This window comes from Leucoraja erinacea, chromosome 7, assembly GCF_028641065.1.
Source record: "Leucoraja erinacea ecotype New England chromosome 7, Leri_hhj_1, whole genome shotgun sequence".
In the NCBI taxonomy this organism is placed as follows: domain Eukaryota; kingdom Metazoa; phylum Chordata; class Chondrichthyes; order Rajiformes; family Rajidae; genus Leucoraja; species Leucoraja erinaceus.
In genome coordinates, this window is record NC_073383.1 from 35855856 (window position 1) to 35883439 (window position 27584).

Genomic DNA, 27584 nt, shown 5'->3' on the forward strand with positions numbered 1-27584 from the left:
CAGTGAAGAAAGCAAATGGTATGTTAGCATTCATAGCAAAAGGATTTGAGTATAGGAGCAGGAAGGTTCTACTGCAGTTGTACAGGGTCTTGGTGAGACCACACCTGGAGTATTGCGTACAGTTTTGGTCTCCTAATCTAAGGAAAGACATTCTTGCCATAGAGGAAGTACAGAGAAGGTTCACCAGACTGATTCCTGGGATGGCAGGACTTTCATATGAAGAAGGACTGGATAGACTCGGCTTGTACACGCTAGAATTTAGAAGATTGAGGGGGGATCTTATAGAAACTTACAACATTCTTAAGGGGTTGGACAGGCTAGATGCAGGGAGATTATTCCCGATGTTGGGGAAGTCCAGAACTAGGGGTCACAGTTTAAGGATACGAGGGAAGTCTTTTAGGACCGAGATGAGAAAATAATTTTTTACACAGAGAGTGGTGAATCTGTGGAATTCTCTGCCACAGAAGGTAGTTGAAGTCAGTTCATTGGCCATATTTAAGAGGGAGTTAGATGTGGCCCTTGTGGCTAAAGGGATCAGGGGGTATGGAGAGAAGGCAGGGATGGGATACTGAGTTGGATGATCAGCCACGATCATATCGAATGGCGGTGCAGGCTCGAAGGGCCGAATGGCCTACTCCTGCACCTATTTTCTATGTTTCTATGTCTATGTCTATACACCTCAATAAGATCACGCCTCATCCTCCTGCGCTCCAAGGAATATAATAGCCTACTCAATCTCTCCTTAAATGGGCTTTCTCACGGTGTGACCTGACGCAAGACTTAACAAGAGTTTAACATCGTGGGAACCTCCTGCGATAACAGTACGGCATTCGTGGACCACCGATGACCTCCGTGGCGCTAACGGCAGGCAGTCGTGTAACTTTGTAAGGTCAGGAGAAAATTCAAACATTTTTGAATTTCTCCAAGAGTGACTTGAGCACTTTTCGGTGAGCGTTGCAACATTGTATGAACGCAGATGCCAGTGCAATATCCGTGCGATATCCGTAATGACTCTTGCAGGTACCGTGGGAACTCCTGCGAACGGTAAACCCGGAAGCTTGACAGAGGGGACATAAGGTGAGTAAAAAATGTGGTCTCAATATCGCCAATGGACCATGTGTCCATCGAGGACGTCTTGCGTCAGGTCCCACCGTGAGAAAGCCCTATTATAGCTCAGACCCTCTAGCCCTGGCAACATCCTTGTAAATCTTCTCTGTACTCTTTCCAGCATGCCAACATCTTTCTTATAACATGGTGTCCAGAACTGAACACAATACTCCAAATGCGGCCTCACCAACATCTTATACAACTGCAACATGACCTCCCAACTTCTATACACTCAATTCTCTGACTGATGAAGGCCAAAGGGCCAAACCTTTTTGACAACCCTATCTATCAGCGACTCCATCTTCAAGGAACCATGCACGTAAACTCCTTCAATTCTTACACTGATCCCTTATTTTAATCATCCCTTGTTCTCATCAACTCTCTCCAGATTCTATCACTCACCTATAATCCAATGGCAATTTATGGAGGCCAATTAACCTACCAACCAGCATGTCTTTGGAATGTGGGAAGAAACCAGTGTATCTGGAGGAAACCCACACTGTCACAGGGAGAACGTGCCAAATTATATACAGACAACACCAAAGGTCAGAATTGAACTAAGATCTTTGGCACTGTGAGGCAGTGGCACGACTCGCTGCACCACTGTGTATCCCATATCATTTGTACATCCAACCCAGTGAATGCAAGTCCCTTACAAAGATAATGTAGGCCTTTTACATCCACACATTCATTCACCATGCACTCTACTGAAAGGAGCTTCAGATTTGAATCCGGTAGGATACAGGTATCTACTATACAAAATATTTTTCAATCTGTCTTTCTGTTATAAATGTTCTTATTACTTCTATGTCTTGTTATTCACACACAGAGAGTGGTGAATCTCTGGAACTCTCTGCCACAGAAGGTAGTTGAGGCCAGTTCATTGGCTATATTTAAGAGGGAGTTAGATGTGGGCCTTGTGGCTAAAGGGATCAGGGGGTATGGAGAGAAGGCAGGTACGGGATACTGAGTTGGATGATCAGCCATGATCATATTGAATGGCGGTGCAGGCTCGAAGGGCCGAATGGCCTACTCCTGCACCTATTTTCTATGTTTCTATGTTTGCATTCTGCTTCTAATTCCACGCTACTTGATCTTCTGAAGTAACTCTGCCACGTCACTGTATCTATTCTATTTTCACCACCCACTTGGACAGTTAGGTCCTTGAACAAATATTTCAGACTCATCAATCACAACTTCTTGCTGACTGTGTGGCTTTGGAACCAAAAGATGGAGATTAAGCAGTTCCATCACTTCAATCTGCCCCACCATTCGATTAGATAATGCTAGATCTGTACTAACTAAATTCACTGTCTCTTGCTTCACATCTCTCAATCCCATTATTTATCAAACATCAATCTTCTTCCATCATCAGCCTTTCGAAAGAAAGTTTGTGATTGAGTTTAGTTTATTGTGTTAAGTGTTCCCAATTTTAAATTTGTGTGGAAATATGTGCTAAAGCTTTAACATCTTGTTCTTGTTTCTTCCACCAACAGAAGTAGTTATCTATTTATTTTAAGATTTTACACCTTCTTTGAATCATTCTCAATCTTCTATACTCGAGGGAACAAATGCCACATACATTAGGGCTAAGGTAGTTAGGGCGGGTGTGATATATTGAAGACTGCTGATAATACAAAGTAAGGTAGAAAAGTCTGAAACGAGGGAGAATCAAAGAGGTTGTAAAAGGACATGGACCTGAGTGAACACATACCTACTGGGCAGCATGTGCAAAATGGGAACAAATTGAAATCATTCACTTTGGAAACAGGGTAGAATAAGGACTAGTATACATGCCACACAGGAATAAAAGGAGCTGTCGACTAGATGGTGGTAGATATTCAGTCATTTAAGGTATGCAGTATGAGCCTTGGAACAAAGGGAATAAAAGAATCTGGGGATAGAGCGGGAAAATGTAGCAGAAGAACAGCTTTATTATCAAGTTGTGAAGCAAGCTTGAGAGGAGTGCTGCTGCCTTATCCTCTGTTCTTATGGAACCGTGTGCTTATAACAATATGTCGCTGGTGCAATGTGCAATCACACCATGCTGCAGCTCTTTCAACACAAAACAGTAATGCAACACAGTTCCACCAGCTTTGCTTCAGTCTAGCTGTGAGTTTGATGGCCCTGTAAGCATGGACAACGAGCAGCAGCGGCCGGAGGTCTTCATTGTACCATGGTACCAAAGCCTGTCCAGGCCCTAGACTGAAGTCTGGTCACAGTGCCAATCCACACAGTGCCCACTCCTGGACCCCCTGCACTGCGCCACTGGCAGAACTGATGAGGCAATGATTAAACCCGTCCACTCACAGCCCACGGACACTCCCTCTCCCTACCCTTCTTGCTTTTGTTTTCAGTACTTCCTGGGAATGGCTGTGCAGAAATGGCCCGTGAGTGTATTTATATTGTCATTTAGCACATGGCTCTCCTGGGAGAGGCTTGAGTTTAAATTCCGCTTCTCACTGTTTTCACACTGGAGGAGATTATAATTGTTAAGCTAATCATGTCTTCTGTCTCTGTTTGAAGCACATCTGCTTTCCCCAGTAGAGTTGTAATGATTAGTTCCTGATGCTGCCATGATGCTGTGTGTCTCTTGCCTGAATTGTTGCCCAGCTTCTGCACACCCCAGGCACAGAGCCGGACTTGTCTATGGAACTGTGGGCAGCAGGTTCCCCATGCTACAGTAGGGGGCAAATTGAATCTGCACCCAGTCAAAACCTTCACCCAGCTGGAGGAGAGCACTAACTAAGGGCACAAGACATGCATCCACAGTGCAGGAGGCATTTGCAGCTGTTGAATTGGTACCAGTCACCACCCATAGCTGATGAACGGGGTAACATTGTGAAGAAGGTTGATAAAGGATTCAGCAAGATACACATCAGTCGGAAAATTGGGAAGAGAGATGACAGACAGTGTTTAATCCAGGCATGGATTAAAGCATGCGAGGATGAGGGGTCATCTTATAGAGGTGGACATGCTCATGAGAGTAATAGAAAGCGTCAATGCAGTCTTTTACCCAGAGTAGGGGAATTAAGTACGAGAGGACATAGGTTTACGGTCAGGAAGGAAAGATTTAATATGGAACCATAAAGGATGGTAGGTGTATGGAATGAACTGCTGGAGGAGGTGGTCAAGGCAGGTATTATCACAACATTTAAGAAACCTTTAGACAGGTACATCGATACGATAGGTTTAGAAGGAAATGGGCCAATTGCAGGCAGGTGGGACGTGTAGATGGGGCATGTTGGTTGGTGTGGGCAAGTTGGCTGAAAGGCTTGTTTCCATGCTGTATCACTCTATGTGTGAGATATTGCACCTTTGAAAGTTGAAACATAAGAGGAAAGTACAGGTGCACAACCTTTTATCCGGTGTTCCAGAAACCGAAAAGCTCCGAAAACCGGCCATTTTTTCCAGATGTCGTCTGCGCACCAAAGCTCGCGTTTGGCGCCAAACTTGACCCAAAACGACCCACGGTCAACCCAGGTCTGTACTACTGTAGCGGCTGCCTCCTCCCTGGAGACCGGGAGACGCTTAAACATCTGTAAATCATTGCTTAAATGTTAGTCAGTTAGTTTGGAGGGCTTTTATGTGAAGGGGGGTGAAGGGGTAAACTTTAATTCTTAGTCCCCTACCTGGTCGGAGAGGCGGGGAGCGGTCAATGCCTTACCGGGTCGCCGTGCAGTAAGCTCCGCAGCGCTGTGGCCGTTGGGGCTGCGGGCGGCGCCAGTTGTAGCTCCGACCCCGGCAACTCTACCCCTGGCTGCGAGGCGCTCCAAATCCAGCGCGGCCCGCGGCCGGACGCCCCAGCTCCGCGAATGTCGGGAGTCGGCAGCGTCGCAGCGCTGGGAAACCAGCGGGGTGCGGGCAATGCCTTACCGGGTCGCCGTGCGGCAAGCTCCGGAGCGCTGTGGCCGCCGACACACAACATCGCGGAGCGTCGCTGGATTTGGAGCCGCGCAGCCAGGGGTAGAGTTGCCGGGGTTGGAGCTCCAACCGGCGCCGCCCGCGGCCGGACGGAGCCCCCAACTCCGCGGCTCCAAATCCAGCGACGCTCCGCGATGTTGTGTGTCGGCGGCCACAGCGTTCCGGAGCTTGCCGCACGGCGACCCGGTAAGGCATTGCCCGCTCCCCGCTGGCAGCGCTGCGACGCCGCCGACTCCCGACATTCCCGGAGCTGGGACGTCCGGCCGCGGGCCGCGCTGGATTTGGAGCCGCGCAGCCAGGGGTAGAGTTGCCGGGGTCGGAGCTCCAACCGGCGCCGCCCGCGGCCGGACGGAGCCCCCAGCTCCGCGAGGTTGGGAGTCGCCGACCAGGTAGGGGACTAAGAATTAAAGTTTCCCCCTTCACCCCGACTCCACCACCACCACATAAAATCCCTCCAAACTAACTGACTAACATTTATGCAATGAGTCTCCCGGTCACCCGGGAGGAGGCAGCAGCTCCAGACTTTTCAAGCCGCCCGCGCTACCTACCTAATCTACGCTAAAAATCTTCCATTCTGAAATCCGAAAATGTCCGAAATCCGACAAGTGTCTGGTCCCAAGGCTTTCGGATAAAAGGTTGTGCACCTGTATATAATAAATGGCAGGACTGAACATGTGTAGGAAGGAACTGCAGATGCTGGTTTACACCGAAGATAGACACAAAATGCTGGAGTAAGTTAGAGGATAGGCAGCATTTCTGGAGAGAAGGAATGGGTGATGTTTCGGATCGAAACCCTTCTTCAGACTCCTAGGACTCTTAACAACACTGATGTGCAGATGGATCTTGGCTTGCAAACGATATATCCTTCAAAGTAGCAACACAGGGAGGTAGGATGGTAAAGATGGAAATGGCAAGCTTGCACTAATCATAGAAACATAGAAACATTGAAAGCAGGAGTAGGCCATTCGGCCCTTCAAGCCAGCACCGCCATTCAATATGATCATGGCTGGTCATCCAGAATCAGTACCCCATTCCTGCCATTTCCCGATTTCCCCACATCAGTTAGGGCATTGAGTATAAAAGTCAGGAAGTCATGTTGCAGTCATATAAAATTTTGCTTGGGCCATATTTGATGCATTACAAGCAGTTCTGGTCACTTCATTACTGGAAGGATGTGGAGGCTTTGCAAAAGAGGTGCACGAGAGGTTTGCCAGGATATTGTCTGAATGAGAGAGTTATAAGGAGTGGTTGGACAAATTTGGATTGTTTCTCTGGAGCATCGTAGGCTGGAGAGATTGGTGTCCCTGATAGAATGATGCAGAATTATCAGAGGCATGGAACGGGTAGATAGCATCTCATCTGCTTGACCCCAGACAAGGAAATTAGCCCTGCAGGGCCTTCCAAGACTAGGAAACAAGACAATGAATTGCTTCATTATTCTGAGAGAGAGAAAGTACTCTGAAGAGCAAAGGTTTCTTCTGACACAAAAACTGAAAATTGTGGAGATACCAACTCAGGCAGCATCTGAGGAAAGAGAAACAGTGTTAACGTACCGGCTCTACATTCTGCAGAGAGATCGTTAACCTGAAGTGTTCTATTTTTCCATCCACAGATGCTGCCTTGTCAGTTGTGTAAACTGCACATTGTTAATTTTAATTAAATATTTATAACCCACTTTGTCATGGTTGAAGTGCTATTTAGTGATCTAGAAAGAAACATTGGTGATGTGTGAAGAAAGTCTTTCGATTATACCTGGCTTTCCCCAGGCAAATGATTAAAGAATTACACTGGTACATGGTGTCCATCAAACACTGCCGAACACTAGCAAATTGCTGCCACAGACTTGGAATTTGTACACAGGCAGTCAATTCATGTTCATGACAAGTCTCATATCATGTTCCCCTTTCAGAGATAATCCTTTTCAGTGACTGGCCTGTCAATGTTACCTACTGATTGAATTTGTCGAGGTCAATATTTTCATTTACAACTCTTGTAAATTGAGAGAACCTCGAGGCAGTCACATCACAGCGCTTTTGTAAATTCAGTAACAAAAATGTCCCCGAACATTTAGAACTCAATTGGCACTCAAATACATCCTCAGATAATCCAAATTTCCCAACTATCCAAATATAATAAATCTCTTGCACTAATTAACACATAAGTTTGTATAACAGATTAATCATCTCTATTTTAAGCAGTTTTGAACTGGGTAATGCTGACCTTCTACACACTCTAGATCTTTTCATATCTAACTCTGCCACAACAGCTTCAGCAGAGATCTAAGCTTTCTACCCCTAATCCCAAACCTCAACCAGTTCCAGACTGCCATGATGTTAATCTCTTGTTCTGCCATCTCCAATCCTATTTCACTGGCAATGAGTCCACAGTCCCCATATGATGACCCCTTGTCCTGTCTCCAACATTCCTCCTCTTGGACTCCTCCTGTTGGCCTTATACCGACTTCTCTCGACCTTTTCATCTCCATCTGCAGCCACAACATCAACAATCTACATGTCTCCGCTCCCCTTACCCACTCCAATCTCACTTCCTCTGAATGTGCGGCCCTCCCTTTACTCAGTACTAATCCCCAATATTGTCAACAAACCTGATGCCAAGAGAGGTGCCATTGTAGTTTGGCCAGGTGCCTGCTCTCGGACACCTTCTCATTCCCACCCCTTGACCATAACCCCACTGGAAAAAAACATCAAACCACCACCTCCCAAGCCATCACAGATCTCATCGCCTCCAGTGATCTTCCCTCCACAGCCTCCAACCTTATGGTCCACCATCACCCCCATTACACATTTCTATCTCCTTTCCAAAATCATAATAGGACTGTCCTGGCAGACCCACTGTTTATGCTGCTCAAACCCCACAGAACTCAAGTTTACTGATGAGGTTACTTATTCTTATGCATGTGATTGCGTGTGTGTGTGATTGTGTATGTGTGTGTGTTGTGAATGTGGACAAGGCTCCCAATCTAAGACCTGGATTAAAATACGATGCAACATCCTCATTATACACCCACACTTGCTCCTTGAAAGAACTCTGCATTTAGTGCCGCTCACCTGGCCTTTTCCAATAGCAAAACAAACATTCATTTTGACTATCACATCCCTTTTTGAAAGCATCTGCAGAATCCGCTTCCACCATCCTTTCAGACAGTGCTTTCCTGAAGATAATAGTTCACTGCATTAGAAGAATTTGCCGTGTTGTGTCAGCTTCTTCAACCAATCAACTTAAACCCTTCCTCTTCCACCAGAAGATTTCTCCTGATTCACTCAGGATCTCTCAAGGCTTTAATTGCAGTCTTCCCTTGGGTCTCGGCCAGCATCTGCTTATTCTCCGCATGTCAAAACATTTGAACGCTTGCTATTGTTTCCTCTGCACCCACACAACTGGAAATAGTTAGCGGGTCAGGCAACATACGTGAAGAGAGAAACAGAGTTAATGTTGGGGTCAAAGACCTTCCTGACAACCGGGGAAAACAGGCAGAGACCTGATCGTATACCTGGTCGAGTTCTCAAAACCTGTGCAGACCAACTGGCTGGGGTATTTGTGGACATTTTCAACCTCTCACTACTGAGGTCTGAGGTTCCCACCTGCTTTAAAAGGCCATCAATAATACCGATGCCCAAGACGAGTAAGGTGAAGTGCCTCCAGGACTATCGACCAGTGGCACTAACGTCTGTGGTGATGCAGTGCTTTGAGACGTTGGTTACGGTGGATATCAACTCCTACCTCAACAAGAACCTCGACCCACTACAGTTTGCCTACCGTTACAACAGGTCAACTGAGAATGCGATCTCACTGACTATCCACTCCGCACTGGACCACTTGGACAATAAAAACACTTACGTTAGACTGTTATTTATAGACTACAGTTTGGTGTTCAATACCATCATCCCTTCCAAGCTGGCCATCCGCGTAGGGGAGAGGGTAGGGCTGAAGATGTCCTGGTTGGGTTGCTCCTGGGCCTGGCCAAGATGGCCATCCGCGAGTCACGGCGCCAGGCGGCGGAGGGCTCTACCCGGGCCAGCTGCCTGCCCCTTTTCTGGGGATACGTCCCTGCCCGGGTGGGATTAGAAAGGGAATACGCCCTGTCTGTGGGCACCCTGAGGGAGTTCCGGGACCGCTGGGCTCCGCAGGGTGTTGAATGCATCCTCAATAAGGATTGTATCATAATTGTATAATAGTTTAGTATGGATATATGTTTGTATTGTATTTATGGTGGTGGGTTCTGGCTTGTTTTATTGTAGTGTAAATATTATTTTTTAATAATTGAATAAATTTTTTGATTAAAAAAAAAAAAAAAAAAAAAAAGGTGGTTACCATCCTAGCCCTTGTTCCATTATCTAAAGGGGCTGCTCCTGGCTGCATTTTTCACCCACCATCCTCATCTTTGGACACCCTGTGCGTAGGGGAGAGGGTAGGGCTGAAGATGTCCTGGTTGGGTTGCTCCTGGGCCTGGCCAAACTGGCCATCCGCGAGTCACGACGCCAGACGGTGGAGGGCTCTACCCGAACCAGCTGCCTGCCCCTTTTCCGGGGTTACGTCCGTGCCCGGGTGGGATTAGAAAGGGAATACACCCTGTCTACGGGCACCCTGAGGGAGTTCCGCAACCGCTGGGCACCGAGGGGGGTTGAATGTATCCTTGACAAGGACTGTAATATAGTTGTTTAGCAGTTGGTTAGCATATTTGTTTTGTCTTGTATTATGTTGGTGTTTTGTTTTATTGTATTGTAAATATTATTTGAATATTTGAATAAATATTTTTGACTAAAAATTTTTTTTTTTTAAAGTTGGTTACCATCTTAGTTCCATTATCTAAAGGGGCTGCTTCTTGCCTTCTGGCTGTATTTCTCACCCACCATCCTCAACTTAGGACCTGTGCGTAGGGGAGAGGGTAGGGCTGAAGATGTCCTGGTTGGGTTGCTCCTGGGCCTGGCCAAGCTGGCCATCCGCAAGTCACGGCGCCAGGCGGTGGAGGGCTCTGCCCGAGCCGGCTGCCTGCCCCTTTTCTGGGGTTACGTTCGTGCCCGGGTGGTGTTAGAAAGGGACTATGTGCTGTCCACGGGCACCCTGGGGGATTTCCGGGACCGCTGACCACCGCAGGGGTTGACTGCATCCTTGACAAGGAGTGTAAGATAGTTGTATATTAGTTTATTGTTTGTCTTGTATTATGGTGGTGGTTTCTATTTTGGTTTTATTGTATTGCATCGTTCCTGTTGAGGGAAGAGGGACCAGTGGAACGTCCCTTGTAGCCAAGGTCCGGAGGGCAAGGTCCACCTAGGGAGAGGAGCGGTGACAGGATCTAGGGAGTGGGTAGGGCTGAAGATGCCCTGGTTGGGTTGCTCCTATGCCTGGCCTAGCTGGCCATCGGCGAGTCACGGTGCCAGACAGAAGAGGGCTTTGCCCAAGCCAGGTGTTGGCCCCTTTTCGGGGGTTACATTTGCGCCCAGGTGCTGTTGGAGAGGGACATAGTTGTATAGTAGTTATTTAGTGCATTTGTAAGGATTGTAAATTAGTTGTTTGGAAATTTAGTTTCTCGATAATTTGGTGATTTTGTACTCTGGTGGTGGGTGTGTTATCATGGTTTTGTTTTGTATCGTGATCGTAATTATATACATTATTTTTGATACAAAAAAAAAGCTGGTTCCCAAGCTCACGGAACTGGGTCTCTGCGCATCCCTCTGCAACTGGATCCTCGACTTCCTCATCCGCAGCCCACAGTTTGTTTGAATTGGCAAAAATAGTTCTTCCTCATTAACAATCAGTACAGGAGCATCTCATGACTGCGTGCTCAGCCCCTTGCTCTACTCATTCTATATTCATGACTGTGTAGCCGGACATAGTTGTTGGACGAATTACATATGACGATAAGTCAGAGTAGAGAAGTGAGATCGACCAATTGACCAAAAGGTGCCAGCACACCAACCTGGGTCTCAATATCAGTAAAACCAATGAACTGATTGTGGACTTTGGAAGAGGAAGGATGAGAACCACAATCCTGTTTATATGTTTATTGTTCTATCTGGGACATAGGACAATAAAACACTCTTAACTCTTGACTTTTGAGAATGAATATATGGAGAGTCAAAAACTTCAAATTCCTGGGCATGCATATTTCCGAAGATCTTTCCTGGACCCAGCACACTGATGCAAATATAAAGAAAGTACATCGACGCCTCTACTTCCTATGTATGTCAAAGAGGATTCTCTTGAACTTCTACGGATGTACAGTAGAGAACATATTAACTGGTTGCATCATGGCCTGGTTCAGCACCTTGAACGTCCAGGAGTGAAAAAGACTGCAAAAAGTTGTGAACCCTGCCCGGTCCATCACCGGCTCTGAACTCCCCACCATCAAAGGGATTTATCGGAGTTGCTGCCTCAAAAAGGCAGCCAGCCTCATCAGAGATCCTGGCCACACACTAATTTCACCACTGCCATCCTGTGGATGGAGAACTCGGAGAATCCTTCAGGAATTCTATCCATAATATTAATACTGAGCTTGTTGATCAGAAGGTGTGTTGACAGAACTGCAAAGTGCAATTCAGCAGAGACTAACGTGCCATCATGAATAGTTTGAAACAGCCCAAACGTCACCCATTCCTTCTATCCAGAGATGCTACCTGTCCCGCTGAGTTACTCCGGCATTTTGTGTCTATCTCCAATGTTTGTCACCTTGTGCACAACTTTTCAATAAGCTTTTCTCTCAACCATTAAGTGCCAGCATCAAAACTCTAATCTGGAGTGCCAAAAAGAGAAGTATGTTAAGTAAATGCTTTAGCAGGAGAGGCGAGATTTTTATATAAGACTGTGATTGTGATTGTGAAGTCCGTTACCTACACTATCATCACAGGGGTTAATTGGCATCTCTTATGCGGTTACTCTTTCACTAGTAGTCCGACAATCAAGCCCATTGATCTACATCCATAAGCGTCTGCTGAAGCTGTTGAAAGGGAACCACTAGCGACTGAGTTGCAACAGTCGGGATTGAGGCTTGTACTAAATTGCCTATTGTAAAGATGCATTCTCCTACAACTGGGAAACGAAACGCCTGTGTACTTTGAGACAGTGCCGTTTGAATAGAGAACTAATGATAATAGGGTCTTCCCACCATTCTTGGCTGAACCACTCTGATAGTAATTTACTGCAGGGTTTTATTTTTATTTATTCTTTATTTCACCTACTTTCGGTTGCAGAGTAAAGACTAACCCTTTCAGTGCTGGATGTTACTGTAGCATCTGACCACCTCAGCTCTGGCTGAGACAGCTGTAGTCAGGCTTAATTTCAAACAGTTCAATGCACAACCAATACATCTGATTCACCGGACGTCAGAGGGAATGTTGGAAGAGTAATCGGTGGTGTGGTCTCACACATCAGGGAGAAGTAACCAAAAGTAATTTGGCTTGCTCCTGAAGCAAAAGGGTAGATTTCTCCCTGGAGACCTTGCTGGTATTTATTTCTCAACCAGCAATGTCAATAAAACAGACCACCTCCTCACCTCCAGGAGGCAAATTAACTGTTGAATTTCATATGTGGCAATTGTTACTGCAATTTCAAACATTTTGATTAGTTGTAATGAGATGCCTTGAAATCATGAAAGGTGCTCCACACCCTCTGTGTAAAAAAAACTTGCCCTGCACATCTCGATTGAACTTTCCCCCTCTCACCTTAAAGTTATTCTCCCTAGTAATGGACATTTACACCCTGGGTAAAATGTTCTGATTATTCTACCCTCTCTATGCCTTTCATAATTTAATATACTTCTATTAAGTGTCTCCTCAACCTCCGACGAGCCAGAGGAAACAATCCAAATCTAGCTAACCTCTCCTGGTAGCTGAAACCCTTTAATCCAGGATCACTCTGGTAAACCTCCTCTACACCCTCTCCAAAGCTTCCACATATTTTCTGTAATGGGCAACCAGAACTGCATGCAATGCTCCTAACCAAAGTCCTATAGCTGAATCATTGGAAGCTAACATGCTGGTATAGCAAGCACTAAGGTGAACTATAGCCCTCATTGCAAGAGGATTTGAGAAGAATGGAGAATATTGGTGATATTGGTGATGGCAGAGCCACGTGAGATTCTCCATTCCGAAGGCAGGATATAATTACAATGGAGGGAATGTAACTAACGTTAATCTGTTGATTGTTGAAAGTGTTTTTATATGAGGACTAATTAACACACTAGGTCTATACTCTCCTGAGTTGAGAAGAAGAGAGGTGATCACATTGAAACTTATAACATTCTTACTGGTCTTGGCAGAGTAGGTGGAGGAATGATAACTCTCTGGGTTGGGATGTCCAGAAAGATGGGTCACAGTCTTAAGATAAAGAATCAGTCATTCAACATTAAAATAAGAAGACATTTCTTCTCATCCAGAGGGTGTGAAGTTTAGAAAATCTTCTACACCGGGGAAGAGCAATGCTGAGTGTTTTCCAGACATGAGTCCAATGGATCTTTATATGATAAGAGGATGAAGAGATAAGAGATCAGTGGAAGAAAATGCAATTGAAGTAAAAGACTGGCCATGATCATACGCAACGGCAAGCAGGCATAAGGGACCAAATGAACAAATCCTGCTCCTGTTTTTGACTTTTGCCTTCCATCACAGTGAGGAAGTATTTGGAGATTCACTGTGATGGATGTTTGTGTGAAACTGTGTTAATTGTTTTTGTTGTTGTTTTTTTTGCTGTTATGACTGCAGGGAACAAAATTTTGTTCAAACTTTTGTTTGCATTCTAATCTTTCTTATGCAAAGAGGTTGGGTAGACCTTTTAAATTTGTCTATTGTAAAAACGCATCCCTGTTGAATGATGTCTAGTTTGAGCCATCTCCAACTGATGTTAATGTTTAATTCATTTGATTTTATTCCAAACTCCCGCCTGCATCCCTTGCTAGGGGCATTGTATTCAGTACAAAAGGTGCCTGAGCTCTCGTGACCATACAGTCAAGGCCAGCCAACAATCCAATATTAAGAAGCAAATAATTTTAGGTTCTCCCCGGTTCTGACAAGGATTGGGAAGTGTCAGCAACTGGACCCAATGTGATGTTGTGTGAGTGCTCGGCTACATCAAGTTTTGAATGGTCTACACTAAGCCATTGCAAGGTATTTCTGTTAACAACAAATGCCTGTGGTTATATTTCCCAATCCATGCTGTGTGAAGGAATATCAAGGAAACGTTTCAGCCATACCAGTATAAGCCTTTCAAATATTCCCTCATCTGATAAAGCATCTGAGGAATACGACAACACATGATCCAGTTGTTCATTCCTCAGTGTTGTCAGTGTAAAACATAACATTAATATTATTCGCTTCTTAATATTGGATTGTTGCCTGGCCTTGACTGTATGGTCACGAGAGCTCAGGGACCTTATGTACTGAATACAATGCCTCTAGCAAGGGATACAGACAGGAGTTTGGAATAAAATCAACTGAATTAAACATTAACATCAGTTGGAGATGGCTCAAACTAGACAAAGAACGCTTTGAACACCTGTGTATGTAACATTGAAACCAACAGTGATGCCAGCTTAAAAAACATGTCAAATTGAATTTTGCTGGCACAAGAGTTTTACCTTTTGTTATTCGGAAGTATATGCCAGTGCATAGGAATTCATGGAAACTCAGAAAGATCTTCCTCACTGTCAATAAGATAAAAGCAAAGGCAGAGGCAAAGGGAACAGTAAGACTGACATACAACGTGTTATCTCCTGATACCAAGATTCAATAGACTTACCCGGTTAGAATCAATCCTCTGTCTCGAGCTGTAGATGGGAGGGGGGATGTTGAAGGCCTGTGGGACTAGATACTCCTCAGCATCCATCATGTCCTCCAGCTCCTCTTCATCCAGTAAACTTTGGAAAAACTTGCTGTCATTTGGGCTGGGCAGCTTCATACGGTCATCTCCCTGTAACACCAAGGAACACCTACTTACTCTAGAAAGCCAGACATGAATAGAGGAGCAAATAAAAAATTCTTGAGGAACTCGGCATTTGTGGGGCAGGGGGTGTGGGAAAGGCTTTGTTGATAGTTCGGGACAATAATGTGCATCAGGACTGATGCAAGTGAGCAGGCTCTGTTGGTAGCTGGGCTGCTGCATCAGTGATGGGCAGGATACGAAACCACAATTTTAATTACACCACCTGCACTGAAACCGTGGGGGTACCTGTGATTAGCAGGATCTTGATGGGGCAATTGTGTGCTACTACTGGTTTCATGGTGGTTCTAGAGGGAGTGGAGATGTCTACAGCCCCTGGGATGGGAAATGCGTGTGCTGATCCCTCACCAGGCTCACATGGCACAGATCTAGTGTCCCATTAATTCCAAATGTGCAAACCTGTTGAAGGGAGAAGGCTGAGTACGTGATCAATTTTCTCACCTGTTAAATTATTGCTAATTATTTTAATTGTTCCTAGTGGTTTTCAAACATTTTTCATTTCTTTAGATAATTTAAACTTTATTGAGTACTCTTAATTGCTAAAACATAGAGTTTTTGAATGCTTGTTGATTCGAAGACTTCAGCAAACAATCAAGTACCCATCATCCTTGACAGCTCCTGAGCCTGGGTGTGGAGCTTATCCTGGTTTCCAAGCAGTTCTGCGTGGCAGGGTCTACAAGTCTTTCCTGGAGAGACCCTGGATTTCATCAGCCAACTGAGAGGTTGGCCAGGGATGGTCCTCTTTCAGGAGACCATCCTTGAGTATGACTCTTCTGCATATACAAGGAGCCATATTTATTTCCTTTGGATTACTTCATGATGGACGAGTGCCACTTTCAGGTGAACTAAACTTTATGGCATTTGAGGCATTCTCAGGGCGTGATTACTCTGGCTCATGTTGTGGATGAGAAGGACATAGCATTTAACTATTGTACCTCACCCAATCTGAAAACATGTGGCTTTCCATCAGTTCAGTCAGCATTGTTATTGTAATTTGTAGATTGATGATGCATGTCAACCAATCACACACAAGCCAGCATCACTAACTCCACCCCACTGTAACACTTATACTAACACTTGCTTCTGGCATGGTTCAGTTCGAGCAGCTAGGGTGTACTGACAACCAACCATCCTTTATGCTGTTAAAGTCTCAGTGCTGATTAAAGAAGAACTTGAATCACATACTGTGTCTGGTGTATATCTACATGGTGTCAGAAGTGGGATGGTGGGGCCGCTTAATGGTAGTGTTCAGATCTTTCGGGTTGATGCACAGACGGATTTCATTTTTTCCCTTCTTGACTGTGACAATCATAGTTGAGACCCAGTCGGTGGGGTCGCTGACTGCTTCAATTACGCCTATGGAGTCCAAGTCCTTCAGCTCGGAATGAACCCTGTCAGTCATCGCCAATGACAACCAGTGTGGGGGTCGGATGACGGGTGTCACAACGGGGTCAGTAATAATCTTGTAGGTCACAGGCAGCTTGCCTAGTTTGTTATCGAACAGATCAGGGAATTCTTTCAGCGGGTTGATCGACATATGGGCGCCCTTCTACACTTAGTCTTTAGGGGGAAGGATGTAGATTGATGATGCATTTCAACCAATCACACACAAGCCAGCATCACTAACTCCACCCCACTGTAACACTTATACTAACACTTGCTTCTGGCACGGTTCAGTTCGAGCAGCTAGGATGTACTGACAACCAACCATCCTTTATGCTGTTAAAGTCTCAGTGCTGATTAAAGATGAACTAAGGGGATTTCTTTTCCCAACACTTTCCTGCACCTTCACGACTCTTGCTCACTTTCCTTACTTCTTTTATTTCTACCTTTTTTAAAGCTCGAAAAACGAAGTGGTACAACAAATGTAATAAGATATATGAGATGCGTATTACTGTAATTTATTGTACTTCTAATAAAAAAATAAATAAAAATAAATAAAAAATAAAAAATTTAAAAAAAAGATGAACTTGAATCGCATACTGTGTCTGGTGTATATCTACATAATTGAAGGCAGAAAATACTTGTGCTGAAGGACTACAGAGCAGTAATGAGGTAGTCAACTTGTTGGTGGTGATGGGCTATTGTCGATCAAGGAATCTCACAATTTCTGTCAGAATAGATACTTTGGATTACGACGGGAACAAGGACAATATCTTAAGGCAGAGTGAAAACCACTGGTCAGTTGTCCGATGCAGAGTTTTACATTGAGTTAAAGAAACCAAAAGCATGTTTCTCAATGTAACTCACAGATTCTTAAACAATGTGGCTTGCAGGATCTCTCGCTGGTGATGAACTCAGCTGGGTGACTGGCATTTCTGGTGTATGGAATGGATGCACATCCCATTCAAAGATGCTACTTGCCTAAGGACACCATGCTATAGGAACCTTGTGTCTCTTTGCATCAGTTAGCCTGGAGTTGGGTCAGCACAGTGAACAGCGGCAGAATTTTAAAAACAAGAACAGGATCTTTACTGCTGGTTTTAAAGCTGTGCCTGGAGCCACCACCTCCCAGTCACACCGCACCCACCATTAATGCTCCTCAACACTGCCCGGTTGAGCTGATCATGAATGGGACTTTCTACCAATACACTTATTAGCCTTCAAATTTCAGAAGAAGAAGAGGCTTTCTGTTCTCGGACATCCGAGATGTCCGCTTCAGTGAATATGGTTTCCCCCTTGGTGTCATAGATGGATCACTCACCCACAACTCTTCTGTCCCGTAGTCTGCTCTCATAACCCCTCCCCCGAGATGGAACAAGAATAGAATTTCCCTAGTCCTCACCTAGTCCTCACCTTAGTCCTCCCTAGTACCCCACCAGCCTCCATATCCAACACCTCATCCTCCAGTGTGATTCCACCAGCAGTCACATCTTCCCATCTCCACTTTCTGCCTTCCACAGAGACTGCTCCTTCTGTAACTCCTTGGTTCACTCATCTCTTCTCATCCAAACCACTGCCTCCCCAAGTACTTTCATCTGCAACCGCAGGAGAAGTAATACCTGTCCCTATATCTTCTCCCTTGCCTTCATCCAGGAACCCAACCAGTTACATCAGGCACACGTGCACCACCCCTAACCTCATCTACTGCATCTGGTCTTACCAATGTGGTCTCCTGCACATTGGCGAGACCAAGCGTAGACTTGACGGTCGTTTTGCAAACACTTGTGCTTGGTCTGCCAAGGCACACTAGATCTCCTGGTTACGAACTATTTTAACTCCTCTACCCATGCCCATACTGACCCTTTTTGTCCTCGGCCTCCTTCAATCCCAGAGTGCGGCAACACGCAAACTGGAGAAACAGCACCTCATATTCTGCTTGGGCAGTTTAAAACTCAATGGCTTGAACATTGAACTCTCCAATTTTAGGTGATCTTTAACTAACACCTCCCCCCTCCCCTTTTTTTTCCCCAAACCCCCTTTCTCCACCACCTCTGCCTGTGCCCCAGCTCGACTCAGCCCTATTTTCTCCCCCCCCCCTCTATCTACGTTCCTTTTCTAGCTTCAGATCTAGTAACTCTCCGATCTTTTTGTCTCACACCTGTTTTTAAAAATCCCTAGCCTTTGTCCATCTGCCTGTTTACCCCCCCCCCCCCCCCCCCCCCATCACCTGTCTTCACCTGTTTGCTGCCATGCTTTGTCCTGCCTCTCCACTTTTCCAGCTTTCTTCCCCCACCCCTCCACAATCAGTCTGAAGAAGGGTCCAGACATAAACCGTCACCGATCCGTTTTCTCCAGGGATGCTGCCTGGCCTGCTGACTTCCTCCAGCACTTTGTGGCTTTCTTTGTCTGTAATTTTTTTTTCCTCATTCATTATCGAAATTTGCTGTCATATAACTACCAAACAGCTCTGAACATCTTTTCAGTCAACTTCGATTAAAAATGCAGATCAGTTTTTGCAATAAACTCATCTTCAGCTGCACTGAATGCATTTTATCAAGTTACTGTTCATCAATATTTAGAAATATAATGTTAAAGCTAAATTAAAATTGAATGTTGTGTATAAAACTCTGAGGTTGCGGTGATTTGCTTCCGGTGGTACATGCGAGAGGAAACTTGTGGAGACAAGGGGAAGCCATGGATGGAGAATTGATGTTAAGATATATTTAAGCCATAATCTATAACATTCCTTTTCTCACAAACATACCCATCATCACAGTAATGGGGGACAAAATAAGAAACTGGTTAAAATAGCTGAGGTAGATTCAGTCCAGTTCCAAGGTAAACACAAAATGCTTGCGTAACTCAGCGGGACAGGCAGCATCTCTGGAGAGAAGGAATGGGTGATGTTTCGGATCAAGAGCCTTTTTCAGACTGATGCCTCCAGTCCAGTTCCACGTTTAGGAAGGAGGTCGAGATGATAGAAAGAGGTGGGACAATGCAAAGTAACAGGGTAAAAGGAGCCTGTTCCCCATGGAGCACCAAACTATCTGCTGGAGGAGCCCAGCAATTCTGACAGCATCTATAAAGTGAAATGGACAGTTAATGATTGGGATCAAGACCCTTCATCAAACACCCATCCACACTTCCACACTTTGGTGACTGTGTTGCTCATCTGAATAATTTTTAAATGCTGTGAGACCCTTTGTCACCATCACTCACTCAGGCACTGCGACCCAGATTTCAACACCAGCCACTTATTTGGAAAGGGAAGATTAAGAAGACTGACTCCGTCCTGTCTTGGCCCCAGTGAATTATCCTGTGCTTCCAACCCGATGTGTATGTGGGGCTGGTGTGATGCATTATAGTGCTGGCTCTGTAAGCTGACAAGCCTCAAAACGCAAGTGACAGTCACCAGTGCAGGAATTTTTGTTTTCAATTTTTAATGATATGATAATTCCAACCGAGAAAACTGAAATCAAACTGGACTGACCTGAATTACCAAGTACCTCTGTGGATCTCGAGCCATTCTAGAAAATTCCGCTGCCAGCTCCTTGAACTTGGGCCTGCTGTCGGCATCAATCATCCAGCCTGGGGAGAAGAGCAAGGAAAACAGAGGCTCAGAAAACAGGGGGAATCATGCACGGTAGTCCACAGAACATCAGAAAACAGGGAGAATCTCACAGGATAAATCACGGAAACTCAGAAAACAGTAAGTTCAATATGTGAGTACTGGCAGTGTTGGTGTGCAAGCACAGGCCATGCACAGTATGTAGACAGGCTGTGGTATGTGTGTGAGTACAGGCTGTTGACAGTGTGTTAGTTCATGCCGTGGACAGTATGTAAGTCGTGTGCGGGCGTGGCGCCGACGGACGAGAGGCTGAAGCAAAGAAGTCGAAGCCAAAGAGCCAAATGGAAACGAGGCCGAAACGCCAATAAACCGAAAGAGTCCGAAGACGAAACACCTACTAACGGATGGGACGCCTAAAAGCAAACTTACCAAATGGCTGCTCTGTTGAAACACCACCTACCCGAAAGGCGGCGCCGCCTACAAGACAAACAAGCTCAACAAGCTACAAGCTCAACAGAAATGTCCAATAACGGACATGATGTTGCCGGGGGGTGGGACTTGTCAGCGATTGGTCCAGACTCCCGCCTCCATCACATCACTGCGAAGGCATGAACATTGTCCCAAACCTCCGCTCCACCCGACCCACAGCCCACGGAGGGTGGCCGTGGGAGAGTGGGGGCTGTCCCAAGGAATGCACACCTTCGGCTGCTTTCAACTTGGTGCTTGGGTTCAGATTGCCCAGTCACCTATGGCTTGTGTGGGAAAACGAAACCCACGCTCCCGTCTCCCCCTTCTCTCTCCCCTCTTCTCTCTCTCCCACTCTTTCTCCCTCTCCCTTCTATCTCTACCTTCTCTCTCCTCATCTCTCTCCCCTCCCCTCTCTCCCCTCTTCTCTCGCTCCTCCTCTCTCTCTCCTCTCTCTTCCCCTCCTCTCCCCCCCCCACTCTCTCTCCCTTATTTCTCCCTCCCTTCTCTCTCTCCTCCTTCTCTCTCTCCCCCTTCTCTCTCCCATCTCTCTCTCCCCCTTCTCGCTCTCCTCCATCTTGACCCAAAACCACCTATTCCTTCTCTCCAGAGATGCTGCCTGTTTTGTGCGTGGGAATCACCCTGGTGTGGGGGTTGGGGTCCGATGGCGGTGCATTGCGGTCAGTGTTTGTGGGACGCTCCCGCGGGTGGAGACGGAGGAGAGAGAGAAGGGGGAGAGAAGGGGAGAGAGGGAGAGAGAGAAGGAGAGGGGGGAGGGAGAGGGAGGGATGGGGGAGAGGGGGGGGTTGAATCACCCTGGTGTGGGGGTTGGGGTCCGATGGCGGTGCATCGTGGTCAGTGACTGAGGGACGCTCCCGCGGGTGGAGACGGAGGAGAGAGAGAAGGGAGAGAGAAGGGGAGAGAGAGAGGGAGAGAGAGAAGGGAAGGGGGGGGGGGGGGGGGGGAGGGAATGGGGAGAGAGGGGGGGGGTTGAATCACCCTGGTGTGGGGGTTGGGGTCCGATGGCGGTGCATCTCGGTCAGTGACTGTGGAACGCTCCCGCAAGTGCAGACGGAGGAGAGAGAGAAGAGGGAGAGAAGGGGAGAGAGAGAAGGGAGACTGGATCATCTTCGACTCTTTCGGTTTATTGGTGTTTCGGCCTCGTTTCCATTGGCTTCGACTTCCTTGCTTCGGCTTCTTGTCTGTTGGCGTCACTTCCGGGTACCATGTAAGTACAGGCTGTGGACAATGTGTGAGCAGAGATCTTGGTGTGTGTGAGTATGCATTATGGTGTTTTATTGTTGCATGTGTACTGTACAATGAAATAAAGCACCATAAGGCGTGCAGACTGTGGTTAATGTGTGAGTGCGGTATGTGTAAGTGCTGGCTGTGGTCTATACAGATCGTAGCACGTGTGAGGCAGGGTTGTGACCAGTGCGTGTGAGTATGGTGTGTCATCAGTGCTTTTACAGACACTGCTATCTTTTATTCATCATCTTTTGAGATGAATCTGCAATATCTGGAGCTCAGCTTGGGAAGAGCAGGACATTAGTCAAGTAGGCAGCTCCTTTGCTGGTTCGTGAAAATAAATAATTTTGCAGAGACTGCAGGGCAGAATAGAGCTTTCAATTATAAAAGAGATAATTTAAATTATAATATTTTGCCTGAGTGCTGACATGAATATGAAGTGTGCAAGTACATCACACTGAAGGAAAGGCATTAAAATGCATTCTTCATATCAGGAAGTAAAGGGCAAGTAGCAAAAAGGAGATGGCAAAAGCTACAATAAACTTCAATAAAATTAGAACTGTGCAGAATAAAGAGCAGGGTTTTTAAGAATAATGTAGCCCCATGATCAGAATTTTAACAATTCACATTCACTCACCATTTATAGCTTTTAATTTCCTTGCATTTTGTTTCTTGTTTCTGGCCCATGGTGGTTAAACTGTTGAATGTTAGTTTGCTTTGCGAGACTGACCACCTGAGCATACTCTGCCCCAATGTGACAAGTGGCTTCAATATTCCTGACAAGGTGGTTTGGAGGCAAGGATGAGGAATTTAAGTGCTTTAGTTGGGAACGAGATACAGAAGTGAAGGAGAGTGGGACTGTGCTTGTTGGGACATTGTCTTAACAATTCTGGATGGCGGCAGGGTTACAGAAAGTGGTAGTTCATAAATTCATGTTCATATGTTTTAGGAGCAGAATATGGCCATTTGGCCCATCGAGTCTACTCTGCCATTCAATATGGCTGATCTATCTTTTCCTCTCAACCCTGTTCTGCCTTCGCCCCATAATACAATACAATACAATACCATTTATTGTCATTTGAACCTCACATGAAGTTCAAACAAAATTTGGTTTCTGCAGTCATACAACAAGAAAAGAACCAAGATACAACACAATTTACACAAACACCCATCACAGTGAATCTCCTCCTCACTGTGATGGAAGGCAAAGTCCAAGAAGCATTATCATTGGAAAAGTGACATCCAGGAAGATAATGGGTGGGGAGAGAACAGTAAGAAGTAAGAGAAATTATTTCTGGAAGAAGATTGTAAAATAAATGAATGTTATTTTCTTCAGCGGATGAAAGATAGGAAGAGGTTTAGGAAAATAATTAGTTGATTAGAAGTTTGAAGACAAAGAAATGCCTCTTTAAAGCAAGGATCAACAGAAGAATGAGCTAACGAGAGAAAATTACTGTGAATATTTACACACAGTTAGAGGGTGGAAGTGAGTGTTATGTTGTGAGGTTGTTGTAAAACAAGCTATCAATCTTGTGCCAGAATAGTGTGGGGTTGTTGGAGAAACGTAAAAATGGTACTTTTGTTACCGCACACACAGTCTGCAGATCTGGATTAGAAAAGTGGAGGAGTCAATTCTTAAGACAAAATCCCCCTGTGACCAGCGACAGCTTTAACCTCCCACAGAGCCAGAGACACTTCAATCTTTGGGAGACTTTGCACTTCAACTGTAGTCTTTGTCTTCTACTCTATTCAGCCGCAGCCCGACTGTGTATTTGAACATGTTTTAAGGAACCATGCTGTAGTAATGAGGGCTGCTTACATTTGACCATCACCATATAGACATCAATGGTGCAGATTGGAGGCTGGGAAAGGCGTTCTCCTTTCTCCAGTATATCCGGTATTTCACGGGCTGGGATTCCATCATATGGTTTCCCACCAAACGTCATCAACTCCCAGATAGTGACACCTGTTGGAAATAAAAGCAAAATCCATTCAGTATCTTCCCTATATCTGAAATATTGAACATCTGCAGGGGAGTGAATGCAAATCTGAACATTGGATAAACGATGCAGTGTTTCATGCCAATTCCTACTTCATGTGCGCAGCGGAACATACCATAGCTCCACACGTCACTTTGATGGGTAAACTTCCGGTAGTGAATACACTCCAAGGCCATCCATTTAATCGGCATCTGTAAGGACATGGGGAAAAATATTATCCGAATGCTCATGTGTTATTATAAATAATAGAGACACTGTCCATTCCTGGAACAGCTTCTTGCCCATTATTATCAGGCTTCTGAACAGTCCTTCATTAGCTAGGGAACTGTTCAATTCACCTTTACCTCATTGTGGAGATTGGACTTGTGGCTGCATCAAACTGTGTATCAAACGTAAATGGGCAAACACCAAGTGTCACAACACGTGCAGGTTCTACCTGTCCCCAGTGATGGGAAGGATGGGCCTGGCAATGCTGCCATATCATTAGACCTTGCCGTACTATCTGTCCTGGGTAGAAATGTAACAGTCTCTCAAGCGCTTCATGGATATATTGTTTAAAAATAAATATAATTCTTTAAAATAAATGTGTGGTATTGTAAATAGAAAGTATTGGTTTGAGGGCATAACAAATGCAAAGAAAGACATGTACTGATTGCAGTGCATTTCCTATATGTATTCTATCTGAAATAAAATATACGTTTGATAAATAAGCAAGAACACCTTGAATCACCAGAACTCTCAAGCAAGCACTAAGACTTTATTTGGCTGGTGGTAAGAGAGGACTCCCTTATCAGATCCTTCATGCACAGTTGCTGCCTTAATCCCAATAAGCACTGAGGTGGCTGCACATTTGCTTAGACGGTCTGGAGATGGGAACAGTGCTCATTGCTGGGGTTCATCCTGAGAGTGCCCTGCGATTCATGGACTGTTCCCTGAGCCGGCAGGCACGCATATAGAGACAAACAAAAGTGTAGCTAGAAGATCATCAACTAGGTGGGAGGCACACTTGCCTAAACCTGTTGGACTTCCAGTATAAGATGTTCAAAAATAAATGCGGTCGACTGGCACTTCGTGAGGTGCTGAGGGAAGCACTGATGCTTGCTATAGACACAGCAGTGTCTCTGTGGTGGAAGAGCAGTCCAGAGAAGAACTCATCCAGTTGCTTTTTCTTATTCTTCCCACCATCAATCGGCATGTCACTGGGTGGGAAGAGGGTGGGGGCTCAGGAACGCAGGAAGATTTACATGCAAACTGAAACTAAAACAGGGATAATGTTCGCATTCAATGATATGTGGACGGGTTGTCCACATCACATTGCAGCCTTCCTGTCATTGCCTCCACACTCGTAGATATCCATGTTTATTTTAATTAGCTGTGGGAAGTCAAGTGGGAGTCAAGGCATATTATGAGTAGCTGAGTCGGAGTACAACATTTAAGCTATCTACTATATATGGCATAGCGACATCATTCAATCTAGCCGGTCCATGCTGTAGCTTGTCCACTCATTCAACCTCCTCCTATGCTATTTCAGCTCCATCCTACCCATTATCCCCTCCATCACTTTCTCCTTCATATGTTTATTTAATGTCTCGTCTTGCATCGATGAAAAGGTTTGCTCAAAACTCCCTATGAATTTTTACATTTACCTCAGTTGACAAAATATGCGAAAAGCTCTGATCTTAATTATATTGTTGGTAAAGAGGCAGAATATTACAATGGCATTGGCAGCAGTGATTTCAGTGACACAAATGGCATTTTGTTCGGTAGTCTAGCAAGGTATCACAAAGCTGCTTCAAATACTGCATGTAATCACTAGCTGCATCTTTGCCCATAAGTTCTGAATCATTTCTCCAATCAGTTGTAGGACCGCCTGGAGAGAACGACCAAAGAATAAAGTTGGCACAAACGTTTTGATTCATTTCTCTGCTGAAAATGATTGATATACACACACAGGCACATAATTATATATTACATACGCTTCAACACATAATGCTTCCTCCAGAAATGACAGTAAATTTAAATGTGATCTTTCCTTTAAAGAATAATGGATGCCAGGGACTGTATCACAGCTGTCATCTCAGCTGAGATAATCTACAAGAGTAAATCTTAAGGACTTCATAACTGCTATCTGTAGCTGAAGTGGCACAATAGCCCAAAACATTGGAAAGTATGACTTATTGGTTATGAAATAGTAAACAATTGTAGTCATATGTTCACACAACACAAACACAGGCCCTCCAGCCCATGTCCATGTGATTGTCCATGCTAACAATCAGTTACCTAGCTACACTTGCCCCATTAATTAACACTTGGTCCTTAGCCTTCTATGTCTTGAGAATTCAAGTGCTCCCCCAGATATTTCTTAAATTTCTTAAAAGGGTGGCATGGTGGCGCAGCAGTAGAGCTACTGCCTTACAGCATCAGAGACCCTGTTTAGATCCTCACTATGGGTGCTGTCTGTACTGTTTGTACATTCTCCCCGTGACCTGTGTGGGGTTTCTCAGACATTTTTGGTTTTCTCCCACACTCCAAAAATGTACAGGTTTGTAGGTTAATTGGCTTGGTGTAACTATAAAATTGTCCTTAGGTAAGTAGTGTTAATGTGCGGGGATCGCTGGTCGGTGCAGTCTCAGTGGGTCGAAGGGCCTGTTTCAGCGCTGCATCTCTAAACTAAACTAAATGTTGTGGGAGCACCTACCTCCAAAACCCAATCATACAGTGTGCTCCATATTCCAAACATTTCTTCTCAGCCTTGTCCTGTTAATTCTAAACCTATGTCCTCTAGTTTTTTACACCTCTATTATTGCAAAGTGTTTCCTACTATCTACCCTGTTTATACCTTCATAATTTTGCCTACCTCAACTCAGCTCCCTTCAGCATCCTTTGCTCCATGGGAAATAAACCCAGCCATGGTTGATAGAATGGCAGGACTGGCAACTCATTGTTGCGGGATATAGAAAATTCATTCTTCATGTGGGTGGAAGTAAAAGAAGCAGGGCCTTATCAATATTGATTAAGGAGATGATCACTGAAGTAATAAGGGAAAATATTCTAGAAGATTCTTCAAATATTCATGATTAAGTGAAAATACACATGTGTCTAATCAGACATATCTTGATGACTATTTTTGAAAGAATGCAAAACCAGAGATACTGGCAACCATTGCAAGGAAGGAGGGATTATCAGGGATTGCTGCATGGGATAATCTTATAGGGGTGGTCTGAGTGCCTGGAAGAAAGTTGTGCTTCCGGTAACTGGGATGAATGAGGGAAAACAACAATTTGCATTTAAACAGCGACTTTAAAAATGTAAGCAGTTTCTTCCTTTCTCCGTCCCTGTTTCTACAAACACATATCCTCTTAGCAGTCTAAAGCATATAATCAGACCTGAGATATCTACCAGAGAATAAGACATTGAGACAAAGGAAGAAAATGGTTGAGCGAAGACAAACACCTTTCAAGGAACGGAAGGTAGAGGGGTTTAGAGTTTCGAAAACAAGTTCCAGAGATTAGGTTCTAGATAGGTGGGCATGACTGCCTGAAGTGGGTTAATGTGAGTGGGGCATGGATACAAGGCCAGATTCAAGGAGATACAGGTAGCTGAGCATGAGGAGGAGGCAGGATTCAGTGAGGTAGAGTTATCTCACGTGTTTTAAGACAATAGACAATAGACAAAAGATAATAGGTGTAGGAGTAGGCCATTCGGCTCTTCGAGCAAGCACCAACATTCACTGTGATCATGGCTGATCATTCACAATTAGTACCCCGTTTTTCTGCCTTCTCCCCATATCCCTTGACTCTGCTATTTTTAAGAGCCCTATCTAACTCTCTCTTGAAAACATCCAGAGAATCAGCCTCCACTGCATTCTGAGACACAGATTCAACTCTCTTGTGTGAAAATGTTTTTCTTCATCTCAATTCTATGGCCTACCCCTTATT

General features: G+C 45.1%; 1 protein-coding gene across 4 annotated transcripts in view; it reads right to left on the reverse strand.

Annotated features, from left to right (window-relative positions):
• LOC129698887 (receptor tyrosine-protein kinase erbB-4-like) overlaps positions 1 to 27584 on the reverse strand; it is an 804589-nt gene that overhangs the window by 57307 nt on the left and 719698 nt on the right. For all 4 annotated transcript variants that reach the window (XM_055638279.1, XM_055638280.1, XM_055638278.1 and 1 more), the window contains 4 exons: positions 23762 to 23837; positions 23466 to 23612; positions 19856 to 19953; positions 14782 to 14952 (listed from right to left, as the gene is read on the reverse strand). In XM_055638279.1, the coding sequence (XP_055494254.1) occupies positions 14782 to 14952; positions 19856 to 19953; positions 23466 to 23612; positions 23762 to 23837 (492 nt within the window). The remainder of the gene's footprint in view (positions 1 to 14781; positions 14953 to 19855; positions 19954 to 23465; positions 23613 to 23761; positions 23838 to 27584) is intronic.